At 51.2% G+C, this 17,021-nt stretch overlaps 2 protein-coding genes across 3 annotated transcripts in view; one reads left to right on the top strand and one right to left on the bottom strand.

Annotated features, from left to right (window-relative positions):
• Tcof1 (treacle ribosome biogenesis factor 1) overlaps positions 1–5,922 on the top strand; it is a 30,787-nt gene extending 24,865 nt beyond the window's left edge. The window contains exons 19-25 of the mRNA XM_051200756.1: positions 109–322; positions 745–827; positions 1,583–1,763; positions 3,252–3,731; positions 4,711–4,805; positions 5,240–5,282; positions 5,479–5,922. Coding sequence (XP_051056713.1) covers positions 109–322; positions 745–827; positions 1,583–1,763; positions 3,252–3,731; positions 4,711–4,805; positions 5,240–5,263 — 1,077 coding nt within the window. The 3' untranslated portion in view covers positions 5,264–5,282; positions 5,479–5,922. The remainder of the gene's footprint in view (positions 1–108; positions 323–744; positions 828–1,582; positions 1,764–3,251; positions 3,732–4,710; positions 4,806–5,239; positions 5,283–5,478) is intronic.
• A 1,106-nt stretch (positions 5,923–7,028) lies between these two features.
• Cd74 (CD74 molecule) lies at positions 7,029–16,527 on the bottom strand. Of its 2 annotated transcripts, XM_051200850.1 has the most exons (9): positions 16,372–16,527; positions 11,711–11,880; positions 11,487–11,566; positions 10,667–10,729; positions 9,601–9,693; positions 9,253–9,340; positions 8,203–8,400; positions 7,776–7,838; positions 7,029–7,531 (listed from the first exon to the last, which is right to left on the bottom strand). In XM_051200850.1, the coding sequence occupies exons 1-9, from the start codon at positions 16,446–16,448 to the stop codon at positions 7,521–7,523; spliced, it is 843 nt and encodes a 280-aa protein (XP_051056807.1). In that variant the 5' UTR covers positions 16,449–16,527; the 3' UTR covers positions 7,029–7,520. The 2 variants fall into 2 exon arrangements, with proteins under 2 accessions (XP_051056807.1, XP_051056808.1); XM_051200851.1 differs by lacking the exon at positions 8,203–8,400.
• Positions 16,528–17,021: the final 494 nt, after the last annotated feature.

Below are 17,021 nucleotides of genomic sequence, written 5' to 3'. Positions count from 1 at the left end.
GTGGGAAAGAATCATGGGAAGCCACTTGTGGAGCCTCCCACAGAGGGCCTGGCCTTATTATTTCCCTCTCAATGTAACTTCTCTTGCACACTTTCTGTACCAAACTAGATCAGCAGTGCTGTGGAAACACTTCCTGTGACACCTCCCCAGAGCACACCTGTCCAGTCCAAAGTAACCGACAAGGTCAGGAAACCCAAACTTCCCGCCAAGCAGCAGCCTCCCACAATCAACCCCAGCAGCTCCAGTGATAGCAGTGACACCTCTTCAGGGAGCGAGGAGGATGCCAAGAGACCCCAGATGGCCAAGTCCGCCCCAAGACTGGGTGAGGGTTCGGGATAAGGCACAACCTGGTAGAGCTGTGGGCTCTGACCTTCTCACCCCACCCTTACGTAATATCTGCATGACTTAAAAGACCTGGCTGCTGTTTGACCGTGGGCAGCTAACTTCTTGGTATCAGGCTCCCTTTATTGAATGCCCCACATCTCCAGACTCTGCTTCCCTTACAGCAGAAAACAGAGAAGTGGGGGGAGGGGGAGCTCAGGAACCAGAAAGTTAAACCGTGGCATTCAGATGTGTCAGGCAGAGTGCTTTGGGCATCCATGGGTGGAAAATGGGAGGCCCTGTGCAGGAGGATGACAAGCATAGGGAGACCCAGGTTTTGCAGCCTTCCTGAGGCGCTCTGCTTAGCCTTAACAGGGCCACCAGGGACCCACACCCAATAGGAGACCTTTGCTTCTGCACTAGATGCAGGCCTTTCCCAGAAGGAGACTGTGGTGGAGGAGACCCCAGCTGAGTCCAGTGAAGATGAGATGGTGGCACCCTCACAGGTAACTTGCCAGGGTAAGGGCTAGAACTTGGAGCTGCAGCTGTAGACTTCAGTTGCTCTTTGGATCATCTGTCTACATTCCCATTCCCTAGTACGTGGGTAAGGTCCCGCCAGTGGGATGCCCTTAATCAACAGAACAGAGCCTCATGTCCTGCCCTGGGGTCTAGGAAGGGATTCAGGTGGATTCTGAAACACGCTCAGAAAAACCACTCTTTAAGGCTCTTCTCAGTACAGGATAGACACTGATGATTTGTGGGGAGGAAGCGGTGTGGCGTTGTCTCCTACCTTTATGATTATTGAACCCAGGCTGTTGGGCTTGTACAGCAAGCACCCTTACCTTCTGAGCTGTTGTCTTACCAGCCCAAAATGCTAATGCTTTTCTGTGATGGTAACAGTCCATTGGCAGTAAGAAATCCACCTCCCCCCCCCCACACACACACACACACTTCCTCTGGGTAACAGCTCTGACTGTCCTGGAACTTACTGTGTAGACCAGGCCACCCTCGAACTCACAGAGATCCGCCTGCTTCTGCCTCCCAAGTGCTGGGATTAAAGGCGTGCACCCCCACAGCCCTGCAGAAATTGCCCTTTTAATGAGCCTTAAATATAGATTAATTCACATAGCTTAGAAGACACACACCAAGGGCCTTTTCTACCTGATTGGGTTGGCCTGATTTGAGTCACTGAACTGGTTTCCTCAGAGCAGGCCCTGCATCCGGGGGTAGGGGCTCAGTCCTTCACACTGGGCTTCTACAGTCTCTTCTCTCAGGTTATGTGACTCCTGGGGTGACTGTGGCCAACTCCCAGGCTTCAAAAGCCGCTCCTAGGCCAGACTCCAACCCCTTGGTTTCCTCTGCTCCGGCCACCAAAGATAACCCAGATGGCAAGCAAAAAGCAAAATCCCAGAATGCAGCAGACACCATGTTCCCTAAAACCGGTGAGTCGGGGGACAGCAGGACTTGGAGGGGCAAGGCGGCTGGTCCCTGCTTGCCATCACAACAACAGTTTCACCAGGGTTTGCCTGGGTTCCTTCTGAGTCTCTGAAATGCAAGCATGTTGGGTCCTTTGTGGGAACTGGAAGTACCCTCAAATGTAGCTGGGGGTCAGGCCTAGGTTCCCAGCCCTGGGCACCCTGAGAGCAAGTACAGCCACCTCTCTGGAGCTAATGAAGCTATAGCAACTTATTTGGGCTCGTGGAGGAAGCTTTGGCTCTCCAGCTGCCTCTACTGACTTTTCTTAGTTGGCCAGGGCATTGGGTGTAGGGACTCAGAATGACTCAGACCTGGGTGACAGACTGGTCTCTAGAGCTCACTCTGTAGCAAAGCCACTGGATCCCTGTGTCTTAACCATGCAAGGCAAGAGTAATGCTACCACGTGCTGTCAAAAGTGTAACACACAGAAAACTGTCACATGACATTTGGTGGGATCCAGGGGAGGGGACTGTCAGGCGTGCCCATACCCCATCCCACCCCCCAAACCACTCTGTGTCAGCTTTTCCTTGAGGCAAGCACTGCTAGGGTCGAACCCCTGGGCCCACAGTGTAGGGATTCTGTGCAGCACAGAATGATAGAGGCCTGCCCGAGTGACCTGGGAGGCTAGAAGTAGTGATGGGACCAAAAGCTCTGAGCTGTAACTTCAGCTCTCCTCACTGGGTCAGAGGCAGAGTTGTTGCTCACTTTCTTCCCAGTGTTCTTGTCTATGTGAGAGGCGGTGCGACAGGGAGACATTTTCGAGGGGGCTGTGGAAGGTTTTTTTTTTTTACACGTGTAGTCAGCACACAATTATCAAAGGCAAGCAGAGGCGTGGAAAATTCTAAACAAAGGCTGCACCAGAAGTCACTCTGGCAGGCAGTAAACCTGCTTAGTCAGCCACCACATGCATACACAGCATACCCCAGAGTTCCCCGGATCTGCCTCTTGCCCCAGCCTTGATGGGCTAAGAACCCACTGTATGTTCACGGACAGGAGCTGGACAGTAGTCTGCAGGACCTCTCCTGTGATATAAATCTACAATTCATGGCTTTTCTAGCTTCTTGTTTTACAATGAAAAACAGGCTTTAAGGGACTGACCTGGCCAAAGCCTTACAGTAAACTGATAAAGGCAGACCCAGAATCTGAGTCCCACCTGTAGTCCCCTCCATCTTGTTGGCAAACTTCAGGCCTGCCCTCTGATTATCGTCACTGTCCATCCCCAGCTATAACTGGGTGTGGTTTTGGTGTGAGTATGTAGAGTGGAGCTGGAAGTTAGGGTGAGATTCCTGTGTAAGGCGTGAGCACAGGGAGACGATGAGAGAGACTGAACCCTGGGGCCTCAGCTTCCCATCTGTACAGTTGTAAGGAGGTGCACCCCGTCGGGTCTCGTATACTGTGTAAGATCTGTCCCTCAGATTTCCAGACCTGTGACCTCCGAGACCTGTGATCCACAGGTAGGAAAGACACCTCCTCGGACACCACAACTCCGAAGCCCAAGAAGGCCAAGAAAAGCACCTGGACCCCAGCAACACCCACACAGGCTCTGCAGAACAGCATCACCCAGTGCCTCCGGGAGCAGTCCTGGCCCCTGAGCGAGGCACAGGTGCAGGCCTCTGTGGTGAAGGTTCTGACGGAGCTGCTGGAGCAGGAAAGGCAGAAGGCCACAGAGGCCATCGAGAGTGGGAAGAAGGGCCAGAAGCGGAAGCTCTCGGGGGACCAGCTAGCAGCTGGGGCCCCAGAGAGCAAGAAGAAGGCCTCCGGGACTTCCAAGGCAAAACCAAAACTAGACCAAGTGGATGCTGATGGCAAGGGGAAGGGGTCACCTGGCTCCCAGGGGGCCAAGGACAAGCCCAAAAGTGAACTGGGGTCAAAGGTTGAGAGTGGAGAACAGAGTGACGCAAAGAGCAAGAAGGAAAAGAAGAAATCCAGTAAAAGTAAGTGGCTATTTCCCCGGCAGTGTACCGACGCTGCGCTGGGGTGGGGTGCCAGGGCCTCTTTGTCTCATTCTTTCCACAAAGAACAAGAGCCCGGGAAGTGGTTTGTCTAGAACCACAGGCTTCTGATGGCAAAACTGAAAGTCGATCGCAGAGCACTTGGGCCACTGCTGCATCCCCTTCTCCCCATAGCCCAGGGGACCCCTCACAGTGCCCAGCATTTACACCCACACCAGCCTTTTAGAAAGCATAAGCTCAACTCCAGCTTCACGAGGATGGGGAACAGCGAGCCTGCCATCCACCCTACCTCACACCAGAGGTCCACTGTGGATTGCTGAGCTGTGGAATGTGCCTGCATCCTCATCCAGAACACATCTTTCCTCTAGAATCTAGTTCCTCACTCAGTGAAAGCAGCATTTATTGCCCTCATGCTAGCTCCTTTTGAGTCATCCTGCTGCCCTGGGCAGTGGAGACTTTTGTTTCGTTTTGAGACCAGGTCTCGCTATTTAGCCTAGCCAGCCTGAAACTTAGTATATAGAGCAGGCTGGCCTTGAACTCACAGAAATCCACCTTCCCCTGCCTTCTGGGTGCTGAGATTAAACGGGTACACCACCACACCGAGCATGGAAGTTCTCTTGCGCACTGTCTGCCCATCTGTGACAAGAGTCTGGGGGGAAGAGGTATTTGGCTGTCTGCATAAGGGCCTACTGCCCCTCGGTGTCAGGAGCCCATGGGGCTCCTGTCTTCCTTTTTAAAATGGAGAGGGGTTCTCAAGTGAGTTGGTTCAAGACTGGATACGTAGCTCAGTGGCAAAGCACTTGCATGGCTAGTATTGGGGCCCTGGGTTGTGTGGTCCATGGACAGGCCCTGGCATGTGAAGGGCACCCTGGCCCCACCAGGGCTTGCTTTCCTGGTGCTGTAGGAGCTGGGAGCCGCCACTGGGACCCACTCAGTGTCGGGGTTCCCTTTCTTCCCTCAGAAAAGAAAGGCAAGGACAAAAAGGGAAAGAAGAAAGGAAAAAAGACCTCAGCCAAAGACCCTGACTCACAGATCAAGAAGAAAAAGAAGAAAAAGGTAGATTGAGTTCCTGGAGCTCTTGGGCCAGAAATTCAAACCCTTCCCTTCCAACACCAGCACTTAAGTTCTAGTGGACCCTGTGGGAAAGAATGGGGGAGGGGTGATAGGAGAGACCCCCCACGGGCAGGAAACTGGGTTAGCTACAACCAGCTTCCTCGTGAGAAGAAGGGATGTGAGGAAATGCCTGTCCCACATGTCCTGACCAGTGGGGATACCCACTGAAGAAATAGCCATCCACTTCATGAGGTCAGAGGCTGTTTGGCCCAGGCCTGGATGCACAGGAAAGCCTAGCAGTGGGAGCTACAGAGGTGTGGCTCCAGAGACGCCCATGAGTTATCACCCCTGCCTCCAGGGAGCCCTGCCCTGTGAGGGGGGGCAGCAGTGGTGAGGACCCGCCACACTAAGATCACATTGCCCCTCTCTCTTCACAGAAGACTGCAGAGCCTGCCGTGTGAGGGCCAGCTCATAGAACAGGTAAGGGAGGCAGCTAGAGAGACAGCAACTCCCCCAGGGTCAGTGGGACTGAGGGGCACTGTTAACAGGTACATCAGCCACATGCAGAGGGTCGGGTCGGTCCTTCCTGCCTGAGGCTGGTGGTGAAGCTAGCTGGTTTTCCTTGTGGAGAGAAGGTTCAGGAAATGTGACCAAAGCCTGCTTTGTTTCCTTCTAGAGTCTTATCAGAGTGCAACTGTCCCGAGACCTCTGACCTCTGGCCAGTGTGACTTGGGACTGGACTTTTTAAATTACCCTCCCTCAACAGAAGATGATGGCCGACTCCAGCGTGTGCTGCTGGCCTAGCCAGTGAGCCTGCAAGGAGGCGGCAGCCCCAGGAGGAAGAGGGATGAAGCACCCACCCCCTCCGAGTGCTGCATAAGATGTGTACAGTATATATATATTTTTTTAAGTGACCTGCCTCTCCCCCTTCAAATCCACCATGCCCAAAGGCCTCAGGACCTCCCTCCCTCTGCTCTGCAGACCCAGCAAGGTCCCACTTACAGTTCGTCCCACTCCCTGGGTCCCTAGCTTATCCCAAGACCTTGTCCTATCAGTTTTCCAGCTGTTCTGGGTTTTTTGTTTTTTAAGAACTTAAAATAAAAAAGACTGTAAATGTAAAGGTTTGAGTCCCCCATGCATCTGGACCTGCGCCGCCACTGACTAGGAAAAACAGTGTAGCAACCTTGACGGAGCACAGGACTCCTGCCTGCCTGTATGCCAAGACCCTGCGCTACTGTGAGAAGGGCAGTTTGGTAAAGAAAAGGCCTCGGCGAAGCACCCCAGGAAGAGCTCCCTGAAGGAGGTGGCCTCTGAGCTTGACGAGACCTGAAGGAGGGTCAGATGCCATAGTAGATGACACAGGTGGCCACGGGGTCTTTGGAAGTTTTGGAGTTAGGATGGTGCGGAGGGAGGTGGTGGAGAGCATCAGTGGCTGCCATGGGAAGGGTGGAAGGACAGGAAGCAAGGCTGAGGGTTGCCCTCTCTCCAGGAAATAGTTCTGTTGTAATGAAGGCATAAAGTGAACATGTGTGTTTTGGCTCAGTTCCTGGGGTAGACTGAGGGAGGAGGATGGCACTGTTCCTCTGGCTGCCTCTGCATAAGCATTCAAAGGCCACCTTAGCCTAGAGTCCTGTGGGACACCAGAAGGCTAAACATTCTCGGGCTCCTGCAGGGGGCCCTGGAGACCCTGTGCACAGAGCCTTGGGACACCAACCAATGTGAACAATCATTGCCTTCATTACAGCTGTGTTGGTGTCGTTGGCTGTGCTGACTCAGACGTATTTAAACGTAAAGAAACGGAACGACAGCACTAATGTTCATTTCAGACTCCTGGGCTTCCCAGGGACCTACTCCTTTTTCCAGCAGCAATGGACTGGAGCTGAGTAGCTCTGGGTCCTGCACAGACGGCCAGCTGGTGGCAGCCCCCATTTGCATCCGTTCTTGACACTAGGCCCCTGTGTCCGTTGCCATCTGTTATCACACTTACGCTGTTCTTAGTACAGAAATGGAATTGGGGACGTGAGGAATGGAAGCTGGGACACGATGAGCTGTGCTTTTAAAACTGGGCAAGAGTCTGTTTCTGAATGTTAAATGGGTACTAAGTATCTGGCGGACTGCCGCAGTCTCCACAGGCCCTGGCTACCTAGATGACTAGGTTTAAGGTTTTCATTGACTTTCTTTGGGTAAACTAATTGGATGTCAATGGAAGAGCCAGAAGCAAGAATGTTCTACTTACTACCTTTTATTGTCACACGAGCCATGGTCCTACAGGCTGCTGACAAGCTTGGCTGAGCAAGGTACCTGGGGGGTTGGCAGGAGGTTAGGAAGGGTTGTTGGAAGGAGGGCCTGGGTTCTTCCTTGAGGAGAAGACAGATGTGTCCAGTATAGCTTATGAGTAGAGCACCCCTCCTTATCCCTGTGTGTGGGCCTACATCTCAAAGCCCCACATTGGAGGCTGCTAAATCAGAAATGGGGTCCACCTAGCGTCGCCCACTCTGAGCTTTGTATCCCTTTAGATGGAGGCGGGCAGCAGGGCCCTCCAGCGTCCTCATTCTGTTCTGGTTTTATTTGTCGTGTCCAGGGATGATGAAGCAGACATCAGCCTCAAGCCCCAAGGTGCAGGGAGACAGGAAGTGGGATGTGACATCAAGGGGAGGTAGAAAGGCTGGGGCACAGGAGAGCAGGAAAGCTACCGCTGTGCAGAGCTGGCCTCCGTCTTCACATCATGACTGGGAAGGGAAGCAGAAGTTGATATGGTTGGCTGGCCTGTTGTTGACCCTGCCTCTTCCCAGCACCTTGGAACTACAGAGCAGATCAGGCAGTTCCCCATTGCCCCCATGCTGGGCTCGGGCACTCAGCTTCCAGCCACCAGTCTATTCTGTAAAAGCCAGCCAGCCCAGGGATATGCGAGAATGGCCCAGTGTCACGCTGCACCACCAGAGTATGGGCGACCCCCTCCATGGGCCCCCTTACCTTGGCCCAGGTCCTGCTTGGTCACGCCCAGGCCAGAAGATGGGTCCTCTGTGTCCAGTGGTTCTGCAAAGGAATCACCATGCCGTTTGTACCCCACCACACACACACACTTTGCTGCCATTGCGCACAAAGGCATATTTCCTGTTGGGTATGGCCTTGAGCCTGGGAAAGGAGGCACCACGGTATATAATGCGGTTGGGGATACGGTGAGGTGGGAGACTCCAGTGTAGGACAGTGCGTGAAGAATGAGAGGAGAGAAGAGGGTTGGAGGCACACACGGGAGCGCCCAGGTGGATGAAGAGCCAATGCATGACTGAGAGTGGCCAACCCATGACCTGACCCCATGTTTCCTAGGATGGTCTCAGGACCCTCAGCTTTCCTACTGCTTCCAGTCCTTTAGGTCACTGGTATAGTGGCCCCTGCTTACCACTGCAGTTATGGCGCCCGCGGCTCTTGGTGTGAGGGACCTCGGTGCCGTTGGGGAACACACACCAGCAGTAGCCAGTGCTCCCGTGGCACTGGAGTGGCAAATAGTTACCGTTCTCATCACACTTGGGACGGAACGCACCCGGATGGACATCAGGGATGTGGCTGACCTCTTCCTGGCACTTGGTCAGTACTGAAGCTACAGGCATGATGAAGACAGTGAGTAAATGGGCTCTGGGCCAGGGTCTCAACGGAGCAGAGGCCCACATACCACTGTCATGGGTCTAATGCCTATCCAAGTTGCTTTATTCCTCCCATGGCACAGATGGGAAAACTGAGGCCCGAGGCTGAAACCAGTAAGGTCCAAAAAGAAGAAAAGCATGGCTGGAGTCATTTGCCTCAGAATATATTCATATTCTGTTAATAATTACTCCTCCTGATTCTGCTTTCTGAGGACACCTTTAGGAGCCAGACCTTCCTGTTACTGAGATAACCCAAGTAGAAATGGGAGCTGCATTTGTTAGGGATGCTGAAAGGGGGACTGGAAAATTAGCTAGATGTTGGTTGAGAGTGAATGCAAGCTCTCTTCTATGTATCAGAATGGGCCACTAGCCTAGCATTTGTGGGGCACAGAAGCCCAGTGGGGCACAGCAAGTAAGAGACAGCATCAAAGTAAAACCGACGCATCTCCCAATGCCTTAGGTGTCCAGCCTCCAGTATGCTGGTGAATGAGACGTGCCTCGGGCCCTGGGCATTCATTGGCTCTGTGGCCCTTGCCCCCTGAGATAGTGCTGGGTGGTGTCCTTCCGAGGACTCCTGCCTGGTGTGTTTTGAGTTGGTTATGCCTCAAGACAGAGAAGCAAAAGGCCTCTATACTTTGGGTATGTGTGTGAAAGAAGACCCACAAACAGGATGCCAGGAGTCCCAAAGCCTTAAGGAGCAGGCGAGAAGAGACAGTGAGCCGAAAGGATGGGGAGTTGTGCACGCTTTGCTGGAGCCCTAACCAGCAGTTCCGGGGAGCCCCGGCACTCTGAAGCTCCCATCCTAGTACCTTTAGGCAGAGCCTCAGCGGGCTTGTCCTCCAGAGAGTTCTTGCTCATTTCAAACAAGAGCCACTGTTTCATCCAGCTCTCGAAGACCTAATGAGAATAGAGGCAAGTCATCAGGGTCAGGGGCCAACACCCTACCCTACCGGACTTTACCCAGCAACAAACTTGGAGGATCACACAGCCCCAACATCTGGAGTCCAGCTGCAGCCTGGGTGCCTCTTAAAGACCCATGGGGTTTTTGTGGTGTTGGGTCCCCTGTATCCCAGAGAACAGTTCCCCTAGCCCACCCCTCACCAGTTTCTAGTCCTGAGGCTACTGTGGAAAGAGGAGAGTCAACTGAAGCTGCTCACCTTCCAGTCCAGACCACCCATAGAGTTCTTCAGGTGCTTTAGGTTCTCTGGGAAACTCCCCTTCAGCTTTGGGTAATCCAGGGGTCCAGACCTCTGCAGAGTGGCAGGACAAGAGGAAGGTTACTTGGAACTCCATGATACCCAAGAGTGAATGTGCACCCTGTGTTCCCAGGTCTTCATTCTGAGGAGGAGATGTTAGCCACAGCAAACCTGAAACCTGGCTTTGATGATGGAGAGCAGGGACGAGGGCCACCCAGCTATGTAGCTCCAGTCAGGGTCCAGACCAGCTTAGCCAGCACCATTAGTTTCCTCCCTACAGATGTCTGCCTATTTTGAAGATTTCCTCTCCAAAGACTTTCTGAGCACCCCTAAATAGACTGGGTCCTCCGCTTAGCCTCACAGCCAGCTGCATGCCCCTCATTACTAGGTCACTGTTGTGTTAAAGTTGATTCCCTGCTGTAAACCAAGAACCCTGCATAGTGCCTGGTACAGAGCAAGCATGTGAAATACTAATTTTGGAAGGAGAATGGTGTATCATGACCAAGTCACATCCAAGACTTAAACCTTAGTTTTTCCAATTCAAAACTGAGTGGTGGTGCTGGAGAGATGGCTCAGAGGTTAAGAGCAGTTATTGCTCTTCCAGAGGTCCTGAGTTCAATTCCCAGCAACCACATGGTGGCTCACAACCATCTGTAATGAGATCTGGTGCCTCTTCCATGCAAACAGAATACCATACATAATAAACCTCTCTCTCTCTCTCTCTCTCTCTCTCTCTCTCTCTCTCTCTCTCTCTAAGGAGGCTAGTGCTTGGCATAGTGACATACATCTTTAATCTCAGCAGAGGCAGAAGCAAATCTCCTAAGTGCAAGGTCAACCTGGTCTACATAGCATAGCCAGTTTCAGAACTATATAGACACTTAACGGGAGGGGGGTAGGCTATATGCAATATTTAAGGGCCACCTTATATTGTGGTGTGCAGATATTGAGTTTATAGTGAGCCTAGCATGTGAGTGAGGGGCAGGGTCCCATGTGGGCCATGGGACTGCTTATTGGGTCTCCCACTCACCAGCAGCAGGTGCATCACATGGTCCTGGGTCATGTTGCCATACTTGGTAGCATTTTGCACAGGCTGTGGAAAGGGGAACAGAGTTAGCAGTGCTAGCTGAGAAGTGGGATTGGGGTGGGGGCAGCTGAAGTCTAGTAGGAGGCAGGCCCATGCACTGACCAGCTTGGCTCTGCCACCTAACGTGGGAGCCCCACCTACTCTCCCACTCCATGTCCTCACTGGTCAAGCTGGCATAAGCTTGTCATGGCCTTGCCAACAGCAGTTTTTGCTTTTTTTAAGATTATAATTATTACATTTTCCCCTTCGCTTTTCTCCCTCCAAACTCTCCCATATGTCCCTCCCTGCTCTCCTTCTAATTCATGGCCTCTTTTTTTTCATTTGTTATTATTGCTTGCATATATGTTTATATACCGTATATTCCTAAATAAAACCTGTTTAGTCCATATAATGCTGCCTGAATGTGTGTGTTTTTAGGGCTGACTGTTCAGCACGGGACAAGCAATCGTGTGCTCACTCTTCCCTGGGGAAGGTACCAATAGTAGTTATATGAGTAACCTTGCTATCAGAGGCTTGGGGGAGGTGAGGGACTAGGGGCTGCTGTGGAAGGTAAGAGGCACTTTGCAGGCTTGTCCTCTCTCCATCAGGGTAACTCCACGAGTTCTGGTCTCCGTCACCCTGGCAAGCCTCTCTGAGGTGGACCCTGCTCCTTCCCAGCAGTTAGGACCTGGCTTCCTTGTCAGATGTTACCCTTTGCCCCTCCCCTTTGGTACCTGCTCTCTGCCTAGACCAGGTAGTATTTCTTTCCTGTCACTTTCCTTACCCCATGGAGCATGCTTTTCATGGACAGTGGCTGCATCATCAAGGGAGTAGCCATCCGCATCTGACTGACAGGTTTGGCAGCTGTGGGGCAGAGAGGACAGACTACTTGAGTTCAGGTCCAAGGATTAGGGCACCCTGGGGGGGTGGGAAGGGACTAGATGGAGAAATGGGCGGGGCCTGTAAGGTGAGGGACAGTGAGATGGTCAGGACAGGTGGAACACCCACATTTAGGAAGCTTCATGCGAAGGCTCTCCAGTTGCAGGTTCTGGGAGGTGATGGTCAGCTTGTCTAGACGCCCCTGCTGCTGGTACAGGAAGTAGGCAGTGGTGGCCTGCCCAGCCAAAAGCAGCGCCACCAGGACAGAAAAGCCGGTGTACAGGGCTCCACTGCTGCACCTAGCAGGAGGAAGTGAGAGAATGATCCAGAGTTGGAGTGGGAACATTGGGCCCCACACATGCCCTCTCAGAAGGGTAAGGACCTTGACACTTCCCAGAAAGAAATCAGATCCACCTGGCACCCAAGCAAGTTCTGTGGGAAAAATGTGCCAAGGTCCTTGCTTACTGTGGGCTTCGGTGTCGCATCTGCAGTGCCGAGGTAACATGGAATGCCCTCCCTCTTTACTCGGGTTCCCTCTGCCCTGGAGAGCTGAGGAGCAGAGCCCCTCAGGGGAAAAGGATTTGGTTTTGTTTTATTTATTAGTTGTTTATTTTAGTTGGCAGAAAAAGATAGGTGCTTTTACTGTGTAAGAGGAAGAAAGGTTTCATCCCCTGTGTTATCCCCAATCCCTGCAATGACATCAGGTTTAAAGTGAAAAGGGAAAGAAATTCGACGGGGACAGCAAAGAACATGCGTCCCTGCAAAAGGGAAGTGGAGCCTAGACATTTTACAAGTGGGAGGAACATCACTGGGCACCATCCCCTCCACAGACACAGCCTCTGGGAATCTTTGAACCAATCTTCACCAGTCTCCCAGCTTCTGTCATGTGTCACATCAGTAACTCTCACCCCAGCAATTCCAATTGTGTGTGTGTGGTGTGTGTGTGTGGGGGGGGGGTGTATAGGTGTGTGTGTGTGTGGTATGTGTGTGATGTGTGTGTGTGTGTGTGGTATATGTACGCTGCATGTGCTTGTATGTATGCGTGCTCATGTGTACATGTATGTGGAGACCAGAGGTTCACGTCAGAGCCTCAACTACTCTCCACTTTATTTTTGAGGCAGGGTCTCTCACTGAACAGGAAGCTCAAAGGTTCAGCTAGACTATCTCGCCAACAAACCCAGGGATGTTCTTGTCCCTGCCTCCTCAGTACCAAGATTAGTGAGTGTTTGAGATTCAAACTCAGGTCCTTGTACTTCTCAAGCAAGAACTTTACCAACCAGGCCATCTTCCCAGCACAGATTCCCATGAAACAAGATCATACTGTGGTCATAGAAGCACTGTGCAGTGATATCCAAGTGGGGGGGGGGGTCAACGGCAACATAGACAGCTAGTCCTGTATTAATCTGATGCTCCTGGGTGGCCAGACCCTCAGACATCAGGGACTGCTGATGTTTGGGGCTTTGAATACTGCTCTGGGGGGTGCATGCACATGTTACAGTGTGGATCATAAGGGTCTGACTCCAGACCCTAAGAGTTCCTGGCTCTTCTTCCCCCACTTAGGTCTTGGTGGGAAGAACTACCAGCACTCTGCTGTTGTTTGAGCACATCCCCTTTAAAATTCCAGTGTTTTAGTGAACGGAATTAGGCACTCTTGTAAGAAGGCTTGTCAGAGGGAGCTCCTGCGTTTTCACGGCCATACATTTACAACACAGCAAGAGAGTTGTCATCTGGTACCAGCACCTTGATCTTAGACTTCCCAACCTCCTGAACTGTGGGAAATAAATCCCTGTCTATATATAATATACGTTATAGTAGCACAGACCCAGACTAGCACAGACTATTACAAATTCTCATGATGAGTCTTCATCTTGCCTACTCCTACAACCAGGAAGGGAGATTTAGAAAACTCCAGAAGACCTGTCTGCCTAGTAATTTATGATGTTACAGACATAGCTAATTTTCATTGGCTGAATGCTTGCCAACTCTCTGACTAAGGAAGATTTATTTTGCAAGGAGAAAGCAAAAAATGCTTTGTTGGGGAAGGGAGATCAGACCAGGAAGAGGAATAAGTTCAGCTTCTTGGCCTTCTAAAGAAAAATGTAGCCTGGGTTCAAGGTTCTCTCTGCTGTGTTATCTACTTGGGTGACTCATGGAACCCCTGAACCCCTCTACCACCCCATACTCAGACATAATCCCAGCTCTACCTCCTACCACACAGGCTAGGGGGAGCCACATCCCTCCCCTTTCTGAACTTCATCCTTTCAAAGGCTGAAGGGCACATGTTTCATTGACAAAGAGAGCAGGCAGCCATAACTGGCATCCTATCCTAGATCTTCTGCTTGCCTGTCTCCGCGAGTGTGAGCAAGTCGACACTTCCATATGTGAAATGGTAAGAGCCTAGAATGAGATTGTTAATTAAAGCAGACATGGAGGGATGGTAGAGATGCACACCTTTAATGCCAGCACTTGGGAGGCAGAGGAAGGAGGATCCCAGAGTTCAGTTTGGTCTACAGAGTGAGTTCCAGGACAAGCAGAGCTACAAAGAGAAATCCTGTCTCAAGAAACAAAACAAAACAAAACAAAAAAACATAAATAAGTAAATAAAATGTGGAGATTTTGGCCACTTGGCTCCAACACCTAACACATCTTTCTCTGTCAATAATACTGCTCTCAGGAAGGTTGGATGTCAAATCTAGCATCTGCCCTTCTTCCTCTTTTATTAAATTTACTCTCTCTTTTTTTTTTTTTTTTTCTGAGATGGTCTCATGTAGATGAGGCTGGCCTTGAACCCCTGATCCCCCTGCCTCCACTTCCCAAATGCTGAGATTATAGGCATGCACAATCATACCCAGCCTCTTATGCCTCCAGATTGTCTGGCCCTCGGTTCTGATTGAGTGCCAAGTCTGTTATCTCTTGGTTTTACTTCTTCCTTTGTACTTCCTCCTTGTATAACTTAAAAAAAAAAAAAAAGGTAAGTAACTAAAGTCAGAGGCCAATCAAAATTATCAGGAATCATGACACAGATGTTGCCAGGCAGAAGTGTTCATGAAAAATGCCCCAAATCAAACCCTGTTTAGAATGGCCTGAGAGCTTAAGACACCACCATCTCTAAACACAGCCCTCCTTGAGAGGCCTGAGATCAAGGAGCTCCCACCTCTCCTCTCCAAAAAAGAGGTCTCTAAAGGCCTCACATGGGAGAACAAACTCAGACCAACACTCACCAACTGAGACCACCTGGAAGCTCCTTACCAAGATAAGCTCAGATTCCTTTTGTGTGAAAATGGAGAAAATGCCAGCAACCATGGTGGCACACACCTTTAATCCCAACACTCCACTCGGGAGACAGAAGTAAGCATATATCTATTAGTTCAAGGCCAGCCTGGGCTACACTGTGAGGTCCAGCCAAAGCTACATAGTGGGACCAGTCTTAAAAAAAAAAAAAAAAAAAAAAAAAAAAAAAGACAAGCGCAGGGGCAGATAATAAAAACGCGCAACTCCTAGCTACAGTAACTGTAAGGGTTAAGATGGTGTCTGTAACTTGATCATTATTATAATGACGGTCAACAGCATCTGAGGAATGGTGAAAAGTACCCAAAGGCAGACTGTGCCACCTATTGCCATTAAGCTGGGACCCAGAAAGAGGCTGATATTTCTGTGGTCACCTACGACAGTATAAGTTGCCTTGGAATTCCCCACTGCTCTACTAATCTATGTCTTGTTTACCTCCTTTCCAGAACACAACCCCTCTGCGCTCTCTCAGAGTCTCTCTCAAATCCCTTTCTGCCTGGAAACAGCTGACGTCACATCTGGTTTTAGTTACCACAGACAGCAAATGGGGGTTGGGAGCTTGGGTTTGGGGAAGGAGGACAAGAGGGCAGGTGAATTCTAGTCCTGTTTAGGTTTTATTTTTGGGGTGGAGGGCACAAGGCTGAAAGTCACTGGGGGGCTGGGAGAGGAGCCCGGGGCTATCTGAATGGCTGGGGCAGCCTCTTGCTGCAAAGAACGAAGAAGTTCATGCATGGGTCTGACCCACAGCAGCACTGAGCCCCTTCCGCTCATGTAGCAGGAGCCCCTTCTCTCTGAGCGGCTGCTAGCATGGCAGCCAGCCTCTACACACACCAGAAGGCTAATCCTGTTGCAGGTATGGACTTGGGTATGGCGGGGCTGTGCTTATCCAGGCTCATACATGCACTTTGGCAGTTCTACTGTCCTCGGAAATGGTTTCCCCACTGGCAACGGAACCTTTTCTAGATCTGAGGCTAGGAAAGCAAACAGATTTATTGAGGAAAAGTGAGAACTCATCCGAGGGAGGAACACTATGATCTCAAGTCATAGCCTAGAGTCGTGCCCCAGCTTCAGAGGGTCTGTGAAGCCCTTACGGTATGAAACGTTGAGGAGTGAATCAAGGGTTTTCTTAACTCTTACAAGTCCTCAAGGAGCCCCTCGGTTAACAGAAGGGGAAGTCAATACCCTTAGCAGTTGAGGGAGGGTCAATTTAAGATTACTCAGAGCCACTCTTGAGGATGTACTGCTTTAATCCTAGCACTTGGGAGGTAGAGGAAGGCAAATCTCTATAAATTCAAGGCCAGCCTGGTCTGCATAGTGAGTTTCATTATGTAGAAAGCCAGGGCTGTATAAAGAGAGACCCTGCCTTTAAAAAAAAAAAAAAATCACTCAGAAAGTCAGACTCGAAGCAGCCTTCCTGCAACTCAGCACAGTGCTCCTTCCCAGGCCTGCATTTTGTGCCCCTCCAGATTTGAAGGCTCTCTGCTGGTGGTACTCACACATACCTTTCTGGGGCTCGAGGGCGCTGGCCCAGCATGGGCAGCTGCTCATGGTTAGAGATGAGGTCGCGCTGGTCGTCCATAGCTCTGGTCTCTAGCCTTCCTCACAGGTGCTGCTGCTGCTGCTGCTGCTGCTGCTCCTGTGCCTGGGACCCTTGAGCCCTGGGATCACCTCTTGAAGCTGGTGTGGGGAGGAATCTGATTCGTCCACAGCAGGTCACTCTGCCCACGTGGTAGATGTGGAAGTGAAAGCCACAAATCTGGAAATACCCCACTCACTCAAAGCTGCACTCCCTGGGCAGGATGAAGGGGGAGTTCCCTAAGCAGGTAGAAGGCCTGCATGATCTCATTGGCTGCCCAGAGCTCTCATCACCTGTTTCCAGGCAGACCTCTAGATTCATAAGGCTCTTTGGATGTTTCCAGAAACAGGCAATTTCCCTAGACAAGAAATCATTTTGAAGCAGAAAGTACCTTTGTCTACCATGCCCACTCCCAGTCCATAGATGAATGACAGGAGGGGCTTAGACAAGTCCCCTTCTCTGTGATCTGCATGTCATCCTCAAATTGGAGACAAAGATTGGACTGGTGACCCCTCTGCTCCTGTCTATGGGGTGAATGCTCTCAGCTGACACTTGTCTCACTGGCTAAGCCATCCT

This window comes from Phodopus roborovskii, unplaced genomic scaffold, assembly GCF_943737965.1.
Source record: "Phodopus roborovskii unplaced genomic scaffold, PHOROB, whole genome shotgun sequence".
NCBI classification, from domain to species: Eukaryota; Metazoa; Chordata; class Mammalia; order Rodentia; family Cricetidae; genus Phodopus; species Phodopus roborovskii.
This window is presented reverse-complemented; position numbering and strand designations above follow the sequence as displayed.

Excerpts from the sequence above, each read along its gene's own strand:
- Cd74 (XM_051200850.1), bottom strand. The coding sequence starts at position 16,448 with ATGGACGACCAGCGCGACCTCATCTCTAACCATGAGCAGCTGCCCATG. Across the intron at positions 11,567-11,710 it reads TCGCATGAAGCTTCCTAAAT|CTGCCAAACCTGTCAGTCAG; the intron begins GTGGGTGTTCCA and ends TCTGCCCCACAG. Across the intron at positions 8,401-9,252 it reads CGCTGAGGCTCTGCCTAAAG|CTTCAGTACTGACCAAGTGC; the intron begins GTACTAGGATGG and ends TCATGCCTGTAG.